Source organism: Parasteatoda tepidariorum, chromosome 9, assembly GCF_982258835.1.
Source record: "Parasteatoda tepidariorum strain Cologne lab strain chromosome 9, Ptep-v5.0, whole genome shotgun sequence".
NCBI classification, from domain to species: Eukaryota; Metazoa; Arthropoda; class Arachnida; order Araneae; family Theridiidae; genus Parasteatoda; species Parasteatoda tepidariorum.
This window is the reverse complement of record NC_141763.1, coordinates 8614121-8631381: the sequence shown is the minus strand read 5'-3', so window position 1 is coordinate 8631381 and position 17261 is coordinate 8614121. Positions and strand designations below refer to the sequence as shown.

Sequence of the window (17261 nt, the reverse complement as noted above, 5' to 3'; positions counted from 1 at the left end):
TGTGAACTGTGTCTTTTTGCATAATTCGAAGCAAAAATTAACATTGTAAAGAAAAAAATCTCATTTTGAAAAAGGGAAAATTAAGCACTTTTTAAAAGCACCCAATGAAAAAAGCACCTTTAAGGTCTTTTTAAAAACGCTACACACCACGTAAGTTGCTTACTTTTATTTACTAAGCTTAAAATCACTTATCTTCACAGTCAACAAACCTCACTTTTTATTATTATCAGAAATATCATTACATCTCAAAAACTATTTCAAAATTTAGAGATTTGTTTTTACACAAGGTCCAATGTTGGCCCTCACTTCCCAATTTATAAATTAAAATAGGAAAAAAATTGCCGGCAAGTTTTTGTTTTTTTCTTTTTTTTTTTAACTGCTTTGGTAAATCATGAAATATTGATCAATATGCATTAGCTAAATTTTCCATCTTCAGGGGTAATTGTGAGCCCAGCTCAAAAATCCTGAACATTTCTCGAGTAAAATCATCAACGACGCATTTCAAAAAATTTATGTTTTCATAAATTTAAATCATTGATATTTTAAAAACATGAAATTCTAAATAAATTATATGCAGCATAATTTAAATTAATAATTATGTATAAATTTACTTTTATCTCTAATCACATTTATTATTCTAAAAGAAAAAATATTTACAAATGAAAGAGATAAAGTATAAATTCCAGTTCTAATATTTTTAAAAACAAGAATTTTTAGCCTTAAATGCGATCAATGATTTCTTGAAACTTCTAGACCTTGGATTTCCGGAAACTTCCGAATTGCTGTCAGCAAAAATTCTGGAAATCCGGATCTTATCTGGAGCACAATCATCTCTGCGACTTGGAAGAGTTGAGCATCGGCTTCTATGTCAAAAAACGCTAACTCAAATAGGATGTTTTATCCATTACACGTTTTCAAAACAGGGAGTTGTCAGTGAAATGTCTTGAAAAACCACAAAAACATCTTATTTCAAGTCATGGCTTTTGACCTAGAAGTCGTTGCCCACCTTCCTGAATCTGCCGACCGGCCTGTGTAGGGGTCAGGGAACTGGCCTTGCATCAGAAAGGTTCTGGGTTCGAATCCCGGGCGAGGCATGGATGTTCTTTCATTCTCTGTACTATATGTCCTTACGGTGGGAGAAACATTGGCCCACCTAATATGGTGCCCCTGAAAGAGTGGCCAACAAATCTATCATTCAGATGCCTGTATGACGCAAGTCATTTCCCAGGCGGGCATTGGAAGAAGAAAAAACCTTCCTGAAACTTAGAATTTTCTAAATGCGATATAACCAAACCAGTTAAAACAAGAAAACCTTTGACTGCAATTTTCCAAATCAAAACCCCTAACTACTAGCATATTCATTATTTACAATAGGAAATAACATTTCTCAAAATAAAAAACAAAATGACTAACACAAACTAAGAAGGTCAACTTTTTTTTATAAGAAATTTTTAAAATTTTTTTTATAAGAAATATGAATAAAAAATTGAAGTATATACAACACTTCACTGTGGAAAGGATAACTATTTCTTTACACAGAATGGATAATGTAATTTTATCTTCATTTCAATTGAAAAATTATATTTCAATTAAACTGTTTCGGATCAAATATTAATTTGCAACATTTTTATCAACATGTAGTAGAAAAATATCAATGATCATAATATTTTAATAAAAACCTATTCAATACGGGGCCCACCTCGCATTTCATGTTAAAGGAGAAGTTTACAATGCTTATCAATAAATTATTACAAATATTTATTGCATTTTTAAATGAAACACAAGCATATGTTGATTATACAAGTATTAATTTATGCAAAGCTGACAAATATCGGAAAAAAGAATTCTTACTGATGTTGCAACAAGCCTGTTACACTTGGCAGTCCCGACTTTAATCCGTCTTTAGAAAGAATCGACAGTAAGAGGGAACCTAGATTGAATTTAGAAAATAAACAAATCAGCACTGAATAGGCGTTTATATAAAGTTAATTTGTACAGTCAATAATTATAAATTGTTTGAGCAGTAAGAGAAGAGTTCATTTATTTAACAAAACACAGTTTATGAGTCGTGGTGGTGCAGGGGATAGAGCATTTAAATTCCAGCGAGGTGGAAATCCCAATTATGGCTGGCCAATACGAATTCGGCACCCGGCTCACGCTGACCGCAGTGCTGACGTAGAGTATCCTCAGTGGTATTTTACACAGGTTAGAGTCTCTTTAATGTCAGGCTAACCATGAGTGGTTTTGAAGGTTCTCTTCTCCCTGTTTTAGAAATGTGGGTTAGTTCCATCAAAAAGTTCTCCACAAAGGCAAACTTCTCCCAATACTTGATCCAGGAGTTCCCTTGCCTTCTGGATTGGCTTCAAAATTGCAAGGCTAAGGAGTTGAACATTAGCAGTCGTAAACCGAAAATTGGATCTAGAAAAACACAGTTCACAAATAAGAGAGAGGGCCGGGATAGCCTGGTCGATAGGGCGGTACCATGCCGGTCGGAGACTCCCCGTGTAGTCAACTTCCCGATAATTTTCTATTATCAAAAGGAGGATAAATCTATTGTCTGGTTCTAGTGCAAAACTTTGCCACAATATCTTCAAGGCACCCCTATCGCAGAACTTATTCGAGCTTTCTGCGTTCTAGTACTAATACTTTACTGAAAGACCTTTTTAATAGTATCAAATACATATGTTACTAATTTAAAGTAACAGAAGTGTTTAGAGTCGGGTTAGCCTGGTTGGTAGGGCGCTGGGCCCATGTCCGAGAGTTCGAACCCCGGCAGCAGAAGACTCCCTGTGTAGTAAAATGGTGACTGATGCACTTTAAATCTGTCGAGTCGCAAAGTCCTCCATGTTCTATAACAAATCAATACCTCTGGGGGTACTGGATTGGAGATCGATCGTTCTCTGATTCAGGTCAAAATTATGATCTATGGATGAATGAATGGATGTATGAATGGGTCTGCCCTATAAACGGGTTACGTATTGGCCATAGATGGCTCCACTGGTAAACAAGAACAATCGCACCCATCTGCCTAAACAGGCATACGCAAGAAGAAGAAACAAATAAGAGAGGCATTGAGCATATTAAAAAAGATAGAGCAAAATAATTAATCAATTAGTTTGTATACATAAATAATGAACAACTTAAACATACACAAGTCAGGTGAACAGCTATTTGGCAAATTATCACAGGTGGTTTCATAGAGGGGAGCTCCAAAAGTCATTTCATACATTAAATGCCCAAAGCAATACACATCAATGTTCTCTACGGTCTGTAAAATATGAACTTTAAAAACTATTGTTTCCACACATAGAAATACAGTAGGGAACCGATTATCCGGAACGGTCGGGACCACCGCTATTCCAGATAACTGATTTTTCCGGTTTTCTGAATCGCTACAAAAAGCCGTTTTTTTATTGTTAAACCCAACTGAAAAAAAAATGGAAATAATCTTAAAAATAAGAAAAAACAATGAAGTAATACACTAATGATTATTTCCAAAATGATGGTAAGGAAAACATCTTTAAAAAAAGAAAGAAAAATCATAAAATCTTATGAGGGAAAAAAAAAATATTAAAAATGGCGAGAAAATTTATTGAATTTCGTTCCGGTTTTTTGGTTTTCCGGTTTTCTGATTTCCGGATAACGGGTTCTGTACTGTATTTACATAGAAATATTAATAAAACACATAGAAATATTAATAAAAAGAGTTTTTTGATAAAACAATTAGAAAATAGTGTAAACAGGAACAAGGGTGATTGTGAGCCCAACTCAATGATCCTGAAAATTTCCTGAAGAAAATCATTAATGACGCATTTCAAAAAATTGATGTCTTTATAAATTTAAATCATTGATATTTTCAAAACATGAAATTCTAAATAAATTAAATGCAGCCTAATTTAAATGAATAATTATGTATAAGTTTACTTTTATCTCTAATTACATTTATTATTCTACCAGAAAAAATATTTACAAATGAAAGAGATGCCAAGTATTAATTCTAGTTCTAATATTTTTAAATAAAATATACAAGAGTTTTTATTCATAAATGTGATTGGTGATTTCTTAAAAATTCTGAATCTAGGATTTTCAGAAAATTTCGGATAGTGGTTAGCGAAAAATCCGGAAATTCGGATTTTTTCCGGAGCACAACCATCGCTGCAGGAATCCACAGTATGGGTAATGTTAAAAAATTAGCTTTGCTGTGAACTGTTACTTAAAATCTGTTTACTCGCAACAGGAGAATATTAAGAAAACAAATAAGTTTTACTTGAACTCCTTTTAACTGAGAGATATGGGATCTCAGAAATGAAGGGACTCCAAGAACACCATTGAAAACATCAAATAACTTGCACTGACCATCTACAACAGCTACATTCCCAGCTTGAATGCTACCTATGGAATTTCAAAAGGAAATACTATTGAAAACAAAACACAATTCCTAATATGCAATTTTCAAATTCCACAGACACATTTCCTTGAGAGAGATATGCTTATGTTAAACAGGTATATTATTTAACTTAGTTTTGTAATTAAACTATGATTTTCAAAAATAGGCTGAATAAAATATTTATAAACAAAGAAAACATTGAAGAAATTTGATAACTAATGTTTAACAATAAAATTAGCTACATTGAAATCTCTTAGGTATCTTAAATGAAGCAAAGTTTTTCCAATAACTTGGAACAAAATGCAGAAAAAGAAAATCCTCCAACTTCTTCTACATACATAATAAATGCTGTTTTACTTACAAAAACAGGTTTAAATCAACTTGAATTAATTCTGGGTTTAAATCATGATTCAAACCAACTGATATTCTTTCAACAAAAAAAATTTTTTTTTTAAATTGCTAATTTTAAAAGTTACAAAACATTATAACATAATTCAAGGTGCACAACCAAATTATTCAACAAAAAATAAGCACCTTTTAAGTTTTTTTCAAGCACTCAATAAATATTTTTAAGCACTTTAAAAAAAATCATAATTAGGCAGGGTTGAAAAGTTTTTGACAATTAACGGTTTTATCTTGTTTCAACCGTCATGTCAAAAAAACAAAGCCTTTGGCATTGTTTTTGACAATTGTTAAAAATCATGAAATTTTGAATCATGTAAAACGAATGGCATTTTCATACGCTACGGACTGACAATAAGCTGAAATAGATTGGGATTGACTTAATATGGAAAATTTTGAATAGAACAATATGAACTGTGTCTTTTTGCATAATTCGAAGAGAAAATCAACACATTAAAGGAAAAATCTCATTTTGAAAAAGGGAAAATTAAGCACTTTTTAAAAATACCCATTGAAAAAAGTACCTTTAAGGCCTTTTACAAAACAAAAATAAAAAATAAGAACCTTTTAAAAAATGCTATGCACCCTGTAATTATAATAATAAATTATAAAAAATTTTAATGATTTTTGCAATTATAAAAAATTTTAATGATTTTTGCAATCTTAAAAATTTATTGTGAAAATATTGCTGCATTAATGAGTTTCTTTTAGCAAAAATTAAATTGGTATTTGAAGTATTAAAATTACGACAATTTTGAAATGATATTTTAATCATTTTATAATTCTTCTGCATTTTTCACAATGCAAACTTAGAATGAATGAAATACAACTAATAGGGTTTTTTCAGAACTGTTTTTTTTTTTTTTTTCAAAATGCAAACAAAGCAAAAATGTAGTACTTTTTTTTTCAATTTAGAGTGTATCCATTTCATGGATACACTCTATGACTTTATACTTTATTTATTGATGACTAGAATTAGTTAACTTTCAATCAAATCGTTAAATCAAATTAATTACCATGATAAAATCCCCGATCATGCAGAAATTTTAAGGCTGTTAAAATTTGGCCACCATAAGTCTTGATTTTCGATAATTCAAATGCATTGAAAGATTTGGGATTTCCATACTTTTTTAAAAATGGTGTACGAGGTTTAGTCTGTAAGAAATACAAACAAAAGATTGATACATATAAAAATATTGAGCATCAGATCATTAAACATGCATTTGTATTTAACAAGTATTAATTGAACAGAAAATTACAATAATTCATACCTGCCAACATTGGAGAAATAAAATAACGGAGATTTTACTAGCGACATTTAAATGGGTAAAGTTTTGATAATCATACATAATCATGTAAGTCAAAAAGAGAAATTCAAAATTGGAAATAATATAAGCACTTACATTTAGCGAAGTAAAAAACATGTACATCAATCCTAATCTAAAGATGATTTTTTTAAAAACCATTATTTATAATTACTTAAACTATAAAGATTCAACATACTACAATGCTGGCTATAGCACTATCTGGTCAGGAATAAGAAAAGTAGCAAGTAAAATATCTGCATTATGCAGATATTTTATCATGAATTTTTTTTTTTTTTAATTTCTTCTACAATTACAGAAAAATTTGAGAATATACAGGCAAACAGGAGATAGTTGTAAAATATAGGAGTATTTGTTAAAAAACAGGAGACTTGGCAAGTATGATAATAGTATTTCAAATAATATACAAAATCAGATTTCAGAAAGAAGAAAAATATTAGTGATGCCAGCAATGACATTTCTAGTTCTAGCAATTTGTATTCTAGTAACATGAATTTAACAAGTATTAATTGAACTATAAATTATAATAATAGTATTTCAAATAATATACAAAATCAGATTTTAAAAAGAAGAAAAATATTGGTGATGCCAGTAATGACATTTCTAGTTCTAGCAATTTGTATTCTAGTAATATGAATTTAACCAGTATTAATTGAACAATAAATTATAATAGTATTTCAAATAATATACAAAATCAGATTCAAGAGAGAAAATGTGATGCCAGTAATGACATTTTTAGTTTTAGTAATTTTATTTAACAAGTATTAATTGAACAAACAACTAGAATAATATTTCCAATAATATACAAAACCAGGTTTTAGAAGAAAAAAAATTATTAGTGATGCCAGTAATGACATTTCTAGCTCATATATTTTATCTGTTCATTTCTATCATTTTTTCATTCGGACATTTCTAGCTCATATTTTACAATGGAAATTTTAGCAGTTATGATGTTTTTCAAAATATTTAGGTAAATTGCAATGGTTTGCTGATTAAGAACATATCAGGTTGACGATTTGCAAATTCTGATTGCTCAAAATCGGGCTTGGCGAATGATCTAACCAGCTTAACATTTATATACCAGCAATTTATTAGGTAAGTAGGTAGGTACTTTATTGACGTTGCATTAGAGCTGCACAATGGGCTATTGGCGATGGTCTGGGAAACATCCCTGAGGATGATCCGAAGACATGCCATCTCAATTCTGATCCACTGCAGAGTTGATCTGATCCCTGCTTTAGCAGCCCGATGACCTGCGCGCGAAGTCAAGCACTCTACAGTAGAACAGTTTAACGAGGACAAATAGAGGGCACAATCAGCCCATACACAGACTGATCAGAGTGGTCACCCACCTGCATACAGACCGCAGCCAGTTTTGCTTGGCTTTGGTGATCTACTGGGAACCATGTCTTTACGATTAGTCCACAGCGGGGCAGTAATTTATTAAGCTATTGGGAGTACAAATTAGTTCGGTCCGCTCTTTTGTGGTAAAAAATGAATTTATTTTTGAACGAAATGAATGAACAGATTAATCAAAGTATTGTCTATCGCTGGCTACTACTTTTTCCCACCTCTCAGGCAATTTTCAAATTCCATCTCGAAAAAATTTCTTGTCTTTTGAGGCGATCCAAGTTAGGGGCCAATTTTCGATTTCTGCGAAAGAACTAAACCAATGACCTGCCAAATCGTGCTGCATCGGTCAGAACAGCCAGTAATCAGAAGCAATGTCCAGTGAATACGGCAGGTGAGGTAAATTATCCCACTCGAGTGTTTGGAAATTATTTTTTACGACTTTTGCAACATGAGGCCGACGGTTATCATGCAGAAGAATAACTTTGTTATGTCTTTGCTCATATTCCGGCCGTTTTTCACTTAATGCACAGCTCAAACGAATCAATTGTAGCCTATACTAATCGCCCGTAATGGAATCACCAGGTTGTAGCAGCTCATAGTATACAACACCATTCAATATTCTTCTTTCACCATTCACCATTTTTGAAATGTTGAAACCATTCCCTACGATTTATCAGTTGGAGCATTGTCACCATAAACTTCTACAAGCATTCCATGCGCTTTAGCTGCACTTTTCTTGCAATTAAAGCAGAAACATAAAACCTCCCGCAAATGCTGCTTAGTTACCACAAAATTTGACCTATTCAACAAAGTAAAAAACAGGGCTTTTGCATGAAACTCAAAGCGATATAAACTGAATATTACTGACAGATGTCTAACCTCTCTGAAACCACCAAAACCAGCTGTCACTATGAAACATTCATAACAGCCAGAGTCTTCGTTTGAAAACGGACCGAACTAATTTGCATTCCCAATACATAAGGAATTTGGAAACAATGGTTGGCAATGTAATAAGTGAAACTGAAGAGCAACCTTATAAAATAGAAACTTGTAGAAATGTACCATAAATATTGTTTAACAATCATATCACTGATATACAATAGTTAAAATATGTGCAAAAAGCTGTTTTTCTGTTGTTGTTTTTTTAAATTGTTTCTAATGAAAAAAAATTTTGTTCAAATTTTTAAACAAAAGTCAGAACTATCCACAGAGTAACAATAATAAAATTCTAATAAATAAAATACCTTGCACAAATAATCTCGAATACTTCCATTTTCCAGAAAATCATATATGACTAGAGCCCCATTCGAACTGACACAGCACATTGATACAGGGAGGATGAAAGGATGCTAAACAAACAACAATAATGAACAAAAGTGAAATTAAACAGATTAGCTTTAAAAATATAGTCGGACCTCTATTTTACAAAGTCGCTAAATCCCAAAAATAAGTTTGTAATATGGAAAATTCAATAAATAGAAAATAACTTTTGAAATACTTAAACAACACAAAACAAGTTTTAAATTCGTAAACACTAGACATAATTAAAATAGCAATTGATACATCTTTATCTTGTAAACTAGTATCTACTATTTATTTCATAAATCTTAACAATAAAAGAAATCGGCTACAAAACATTTTCAACTAAAAGAAGCTAAATTTATGTATAAAATTATAGCTGCATTTATTATAAAAGTAATTTCAAACATACATTACCACATGCCGTAAATTTAGTCACAGTTTTTAGTTTGAAATGCAAACAAAAAGGGAAATGGGTTTTACTGCTTTCTCTAAAAATTAAGTGGCTTCGAAAATCAGTTCAAGGTCATTTCCCCCATAAAATGCATTAACAAGTTTGAAATGTTCAGAAACATTTAGAGAAACAGGGAAAATGCATCTCAAAGAAAAGTTCGTTAAATAGAAAATTCACTTCGCTATTCGGAAGTTATTTTACAATTTCTTCTTTGAAATTTTCTAAAAACGTTCCAGGTTCTTAAAAAAAAAATCGCAAAATAGAGAAATTCGCAAAATGAAGGTTTGTTAAATAGAAGTCCGACTGTATATACACACATTTTTTTTCTATTTATGGGCAGAAAAACGTAAAGTAGATATTTACAAACCTTTATGGAGCCTAAAAGTTTGACAGCTGAAGATAAATCTTTTTCATTGAGATACTGGTCTGGTCCCAAAGCCGTCTAAACATAATATGAATAATTTATTTATTTATTTTCTTCTTACACAGAAATTATTTCAAAATAAAAACCACAAGAAAAAAAAATTAACAGTACCCATGAGAGAACAAATCTCTTTTTAGATTCATTCTTCGATTTTATACTAAAATACTGTTTTCGTATCCTCCAACCTGAAAACATCAACAACATTTTAAAAGTTTAGTGTAGATAACAAATATCATGCAATCAGTCAGATTATTTACAGATTACAATTTTTAATTAATCATAACTCTACTAATTGTACATTTACGTATGGTACAGCAAGTGCACCAGAATGACAAACTTCATCGATTAGCAGATACAGAGTGCGTAGCCAAATCATTCAACAAAAAATAAGCACCCTTTAAGTACTTTTTAAGCGCTCAAAAATATTTTAAGCACTATATACATTAACAAAATGCCAAATAATTTCCAAAGACTTTAGATGAACATATTAAAATAACTAGGTTCTGACAAAGAACTCTTTTCTTGATTATATTAGCCCTCATAAAATGATCGAGAAATTTTTTTGGTTCAATAACAGAGAGTGGAAAATGAAGCCTGAAATTGAGAATATCTTGCAAAATGCAGCAGAGTTGCACATGAGAAGGCAATAATCTCACTGAACCCAGCTCAGTAGACAGACATACGGACTCGCAAGTATTTCATCAAACATGTGAAATTATTCGCGCTTTCATGCGCTATGGACCTAGTGTAAGCGGAAATGAATTGTGAAAACGTTGAATAGAACAATGTGAAAAATATGCTTTTGCAAAATACGTGGCGAAAATCGACGTGGTAAAAAAAAAATCTCATTTTTGAAAGGGGAAAATTAAGCACTTTTTAAAAACATCCCAAGAAAAATGCACCTTTAAGGGCTTTTAAATAACAAAAATCAAAAATAAGCACTTTTTAAAAACGCTACGCACCATGAAGCTAAGCGCCATTGATTAGCAGATAGCAAGCTAAGCGTCAAAAGCAAAGGGTTGAAAAATCTGAATTTAAGGTCACTTGGACTAAATGTAGAGAAAACAAAATACATGTAATTTTCAAGACCGAAACCCCTATCTGGAAATAGATTTGAAACAGTAAGGTGTTTTAATTACTTAGGATCAATTATTACTATTGATAACAGAATGTCTCCTGAAATAAACAACCAACTCTACCTGCCAAATAGGACTGAGAAGATTTATTAAATCTAGATTTCTTTCTAAAAAAACAAAGTTCTTAATTTACAAAACTCTTGTAAGGTCAGTCTCGACATACGCTTCTGAAGCTTGGACAATGGCAAAACTGGAGGAAAATTATATCGTAATATTTGAAAGAAAGATTTTGCGAAGTGTACTTGGTGCTGTCCAAGTCCTGGGCTTCATGGTTAAGGGTTTTGTATAACCTAGGTCCATGCTCAGGGCTTGGAGGAAAGGAAAAAAAAAAGTATACTTGGTGGTGTAAATGAAAACAATAACCGAAGAGATTTAACTTTGAACTGTACAAGATTTATAAACAACCTGATATTAATAAATACATAAAAATAAATAGAATGAATTGGATGGCCCACGTGATTTGAATGGGTGATGACAATACAAAAAAAAGATGCTGCTTTTCAGATCCACTGGAGCAAGAAAGCCGGGAAGGCCGCGGTTGAGATGGGCTGATTTGGTGGAGTCTGATTTTCTTGCAATTGTGCATCAATACAATTTTATCTTGCAGTTGGAGATCAAAGACAAATCAGAAGTCATTATGGAGATATCTTCAGAGGAAGGCATTGGCCCACATTGGGCTATCTGGCCAACTATGATGATAATGGAATAAAAAAAGTTACAAAACTTTTTTAAGAAAGTGCAGGTCCGGTGGAACACGACAGACATAAATTATTCTGTAAGTGATTTAATGCTTCAGTTACTTTGCTAGTGATTCAGTTAGTTTGTAATTTATATTGTTATTCAGTTTATTAAAGCTGTACTAGTTACACACTTAACTATTTACTGATTCAATTTTAGTGATTTAGGTATTCATATAATGAGAATGACTTCAACATCTAAATTTGAAGAGGAAAAATATATTATTACTATTATTGTCCTTCTGAAAATTTTCAGCTGACAATGAGTGAATAGATATATACCGACAACAAATTGAATTAAATAAAAGATATTTGTATAGGTAATATCTTACAAAACAGAGAGCAATAATTTAACTCTTCTAAGATCTCAAACCTTACAAACTTTAGATTTCTGAACATTTTACCCGAGGAGTTTTTAGATTTATATGACATTACTACTACACCTTACTGAATTTTCGCCTAAATTTAACTTACGAAGTGAGTCCTTAGTTTTAAAACTTTAATTTAAATTAATTATCCAATGATGCATCACACTATCAGTGTAAAAAAAATTTTTTTTTATTTAAAAGTTTAAAATATTCCATTTCCTTTCCTACTTAATTATATGAATCTTGTTTAGAGAAAATAAACAATAAAATAGAAATATAATTTTAAAAAAATACCAAAATCAAGTAAAGGTTCAGCTATTTCCCATTGTGGTTCAGATCGAAAAACCATGGACACATGCTGTAATGATGTCTCTGAAACAAAAATTAACAATATATACAACAATATAATATATATATATATATATATATATATATATATATATATATATATATATATATATATATATATATATATATATATATATATATATATATATATATATATATATCAAGGTGTGTAACCAAATCCTTCAACAAAAAATAAGCACCTTTTAGGTACTTTTTAAGCACTATATACTTTAACAAAATGCAAAATAATTTTCAAACACTACATTATCACGATGAAAAAAACTAGTTTCTGTCAAAAACTCTTTTCTTGACTTTATTAGCCATTATAAAATGATTAAGAGACTTTTTGGTTTAATATTAGAGGGGGCTAAAATGAAGCATGAAATTAAGTACCTTGCAAAATGCAGCAGAGTTACAATAATGTCACCGAGCCCAGCTCAGTGCAAGTATTTCATCAAACATGTAAAATGATTGGCGCTTTCATACAGTATGGACCGACGGTACACCAAAATAAATTGCGATTGAATGAATTGTGAAAACGCTAAAAAATCTGAAAAGCACGCTTTTGCGCAACACATGGCGAAAATCAGCATGGTTAAAAAAAAACAAATTCCAATTTTCGAAAAGGGAAAATTAAGTACTTTTTAAAAACACCCAATAAAAAAAGGCAAATTTAAGGGCTTTTAAAAGCGAAAATCAAAAATAAGCACCTTTTAAAAGCACTACGCACAATGTATATATATATATATAAATGTATACATATATATATATAGTATATATATATATATACTTAAATAAAATGAAAGATGTTCAGTGTCCGAGCACAAAGTTTTTTAGAGATATAAAACTAGTTATTGACATACTAGTTACTTACCTTGTTTTATCTAATACTTATCTATATTTTTTTAAAGAAACACTAATTTTTTTTTACAGTAAGCTTAGGTTTAAAGCTTGTTTGCAATATCAGGTTGAACAATTAGACTTTTTTTAGTATTTTCTCTATGACTTTCACACAGTTAAATAATATCATTCTTTAAATAAAAACAATAATTTTTATATTTATAAGCTTCAACGAATTACTTTTTCAAAAAGATAACAATATTAATAAAAAAGTAATAAATTTAACATTATTTTTTTATAAGAGAGTTACATTAATAATTTATTTATTCAAATTAAATATTTATTTACTTTAAAACTATTTTGTAATGGAAAAAAGTAAGGCATACATAAAAATTATTTGAATACATAATTTGTCTGAAACGTGAGTTAAATTAACACAAAATGCATTCAATATCAACAAAATCTAAATAAAGTTTTCTGTAGAAAATAAAATTTTTGCATGTCAATAGATCTAAGTCTTTTGCACTTTTAAATTAAACATGGAAAGATAATTATGTTTGCAGAGAGTTGAACTATTAGTGCAATTATTCAAATGGTTGAGGCCTATAAAATCAAAATCAACTCCATAGCGGCCAACATAGAAAGGAAAAAATCCAGTCGACTTTACGAAATACTATGAATTTCTCGATAACAGTTACTAAATATTTTATATATAGGGAAATTTAGTGATTTTTATCGTCATCAAATACAACAACTTTATAAGTGAAATAAATGGTCAGTAATACTTTCCATTTCTGATAGATTTGAAATGTTTTTTATTATGTTAACTCATAATTTGTGAACAGTAAAAAACAAGTAATTTATTATTGATAGATAAAAAGATTTTTTTAAATTAATTTAAAAAGGAAGTTCTAGACTAGGGGTGCACAACCTTAGGCCCACGGGCCACATGCAGCCCGCCGGCTGTTGACGTATGGCCCGTGAGAGCTTCTGAATGCAAAAAAAATCTTTAATTTGGTTTTTGTTTAAACATTGTAAATTTTCTTTAATTAAAATATTTAATTCAAATTTATATTACATCTATAAAATGGGTATATTTTTTACAGTTTCATTCTGCAAGCTTCTTTTTGGCTAGAATTAATGTCCCTCTTCCAATATTCATGTATGTGATTGCATGTGTATATATATATATTTAATAAATTAATTATTGTGTGAAAAATTTTATAAAAATGTATAAGTTTTTTTAGATTTAAATAATTAAAAGTATTTAATTTTCTGCAAATATTCTATCAAGTTTACTGATATAAATATTTTGTGTTTAGAACACTAATGTTTACATAAAAATTATATTTGCTGCTAACATGACTAAATATGCGTGCGGCTCTTCGTTAATCTTCCTTCTCTGCAAGTGGCCCTTCACCCAAAAAGGTTGTGCTATTCTAAACAAACATTAAACTGAAAATTTCAGAAAAAAAAGCCTTAAACTGAATACTATTATTGAAGCTTGCTTCATAATGTATTAGTAATATTTATTTAAATATTTAAAAAAAAAAACAATAAATTATGAAAAAATTCTATTTTAATTAAAAAATTTTTTATGTAACTTGCTTAATTTTAGGAAATTATCTGAAATATACAAAATCAGGCAAGTTTTTATTAAACCAGTAGACCAGGAGAAACTGACAAAATCCATTAGTCTAGTTGTAAATTTAGTACAGTTGGCAGCTATGCAACTCAATCCTAACCTATCATTTTCATCCAAAAACTGGGTGACGAGAACATCTCTATAGTTCGTCCACCAGGAGTTGGCACTTGGCTCCACCTCTATAACGTGGTACCTGACAATACTATTTTGCTATTTTTGGGAGATGGATGTGAAATATTCTAAACAAGGTTGCTATTTTGTGATCGTATGACAAAAAATATTTATTTCGCAATCTCTATGGGCATATTTTTAACATTAAATACTTCATTTATTTGATGATATTTCTTCCTTTTGAGACATTTTGCTGCAATACATATAATTAGCTAGAGCTGGGGTTTCCAACTTACATGAGGCCAAGGGCCGCAATTAAAAACACCAGTCAAATGGCCGGCTGCAACTTTTCTAAAATTTTATATAGGACTCTTTTATGTTTGAAGGAACATTAAATATTACTGTCAGATTTTTATCAAGTTGTACAACACAAAAGTATTGAATTACAAATCAAAATAAGAAGTAGATTTTTAAAAATACTTCATTGTATATTAAAAAATTCTGGCTACAAAATTTACAAACGTAAATAATTTCGTCCAAAATGAGTGTTTTCAAAAAGTTAAATCGGAGAGTTTCCTTGAGAAAATTTCTGATACATACATGTTAAATTATAATCACAAAATACAAAAAAAGAAAGAAAAAACGAAATAAAAAAGAGCAACATACACGATTATTTTTGTGTTTGAATAAATTTTTTCTTTGATGCAAAACTTGAGAAAAAAATTTTTTTTTGCACTGTTGGTATGTCAAATTTCACAGATACGAAGAAATTAGGTTTTTTTTTTTTAAAGAAAGAAAAGTATTTTAAACCCATATAGATTTTTTAAGAAGATTGTCCTAAAAAAAAGACAACTAATATATTATAGTTCGCAGACCACAAAAAAGGCTTCGCGGTCTGCCAGTTGGTAACCACTGAGCTAGAGTAATGAAAGGTATAATAGCAGATTGCAAAGCAAAGTAAGTGACTGGAAAAAAATTCATTGTTTGCATTTGGCGAGTATTAAGGGTTGTCAGAATTTCAAACGCGGAGACGTTTCTCCTCTTACTATCTCGCTGAAATGAACTCTTCGTCCGAGGAGGTGGAGTCCAGTACCAACTCCTGGTGAGCGAGCTATATATTAATTCTTTTTTTTTTTTTGGTAAGTTGAATCCTTTTTTTGAAAAAAATTTTTATGGAAGGGTGGGGGGGGGAAGAAATGAAGAAAAACCTTTTTTTCCGTGCATTAAAAAAAAAAAATTCTTATAAAAATTATGCATTTAATAAAATAAAACATGAAAAAAGGAAACAGTGTTTTTTGTACAGTGTAGAATTAATTACAGAGTAACAAGAAAACTGAGGTTTAAAAGCAAAAAAGTGATCTGAGTTAGTTATAATACACACTCCAATTATAAAACCAAAAAGAAAGTATTAAAAGAATTTGAGGAAATGAGAAAAATTAAATTTTAAGTTCAAGCTTACTTATAACATCTGCTAACTTGTAACAATTGGAATTTTTGTTTTAAACTTACCTACAAAATTAAAGGAATAGTTTGCCGGATCAAGGAATCTTTTTACATGGATAGATGATGAAAGCAATGGATGAGACAACAAGAAATTTATATATACCTTCAAAAGATAAAACATTATTGAAAAAAAACTTTGGTGACTAAAAGAGCTTTCTTATGATATATATGTTTATATATAAAAAAACAAAAACAGAATATAATAAAAAAGAGAATGAAACATGAAATGAAATCTATATGTCTGTTTTTTCTTTATATTTCATTATCTGTTTTTACGTTATATTTTCACTTATTGTGTTCTATTTCATTTGTTGTAATTTTTTTGTAAAATTTTTTTTAGTGCTTCTCACACTATTGCATTGATATACTTTGCTTTGGCTATATTGATACAATATTAGAAAGCACTCCTTTTTGCAGATATAATCGTGTGAGCTGATGAAAAGATTGTATCTTTCATTTTCCGGATTTTTATTAATTCCCCCCCCTTTCATTGTTCTGTAATTTTTTTCCATGTTTTCTCTACATTTTGAACTTATATATATATATATATATATGAATATATATATACATATATATGAATATATATATACATATAGTGAGACCTCCTGTTATGGACACTCCTGCAAAACGGACGCCTCTCGATACGGACATATTTTTAATTCCCTGTGAATCTTCTATGAATTGACCATTATGCACACTCTCCGCAAAGCGGAAACTCCCGCATCCGAACGCAGACAGTCATCTTTGCCCTGAAACGTTCTTTTCTATCTCTTCAAACTGGACACTACTTTTTCTAAATTTGAAACAAATAAATAAATATTTTTGTTTTAAATTACAAGAAAAAAATGCAACTTTTCACCATTTTCAAAGCATGTCAATTTTCTGCCTAATCCTTTACTAAAAATATTGTTAAGCTATTTCACTACTAA

At 30.1% G+C, this 17261-nt stretch overlaps 1 protein-coding gene across 2 annotated transcripts in view; it reads right to left on the bottom strand.

The window, feature by feature from the left end:
• LOC107454696 (PX domain-containing protein kinase-like protein) overlaps nucleotides 1-17261 on the bottom strand; it is a 38534-nt gene that overhangs the window by 14394 nt on the left and 6879 nt on the right. For both annotated transcript variants that reach the window (XM_043049633.3, XM_043049632.3), the window contains exons 3-11: nucleotides 16339-16435; nucleotides 12180-12257; nucleotides 9756-9829; nucleotides 9588-9662; nucleotides 8712-8816; nucleotides 5806-5944; nucleotides 4268-4392; nucleotides 3151-3268; nucleotides 1852-1930 (exon numbers count right to left, since the gene is read on the bottom strand). In XM_043049633.3, the coding sequence (XP_042905567.2) occupies nucleotides 1852-1930; nucleotides 3151-3268; nucleotides 4268-4392; nucleotides 5806-5944; nucleotides 8712-8816; nucleotides 9588-9662; nucleotides 9756-9829; nucleotides 12180-12257; nucleotides 16339-16435 (890 nt within the window). The remainder of the gene's footprint in view (nucleotides 1-1851; nucleotides 1931-3150; nucleotides 3269-4267; nucleotides 4393-5805; nucleotides 5945-8711; nucleotides 8817-9587; nucleotides 9663-9755; nucleotides 9830-12179; nucleotides 12258-16338; nucleotides 16436-17261) is intronic.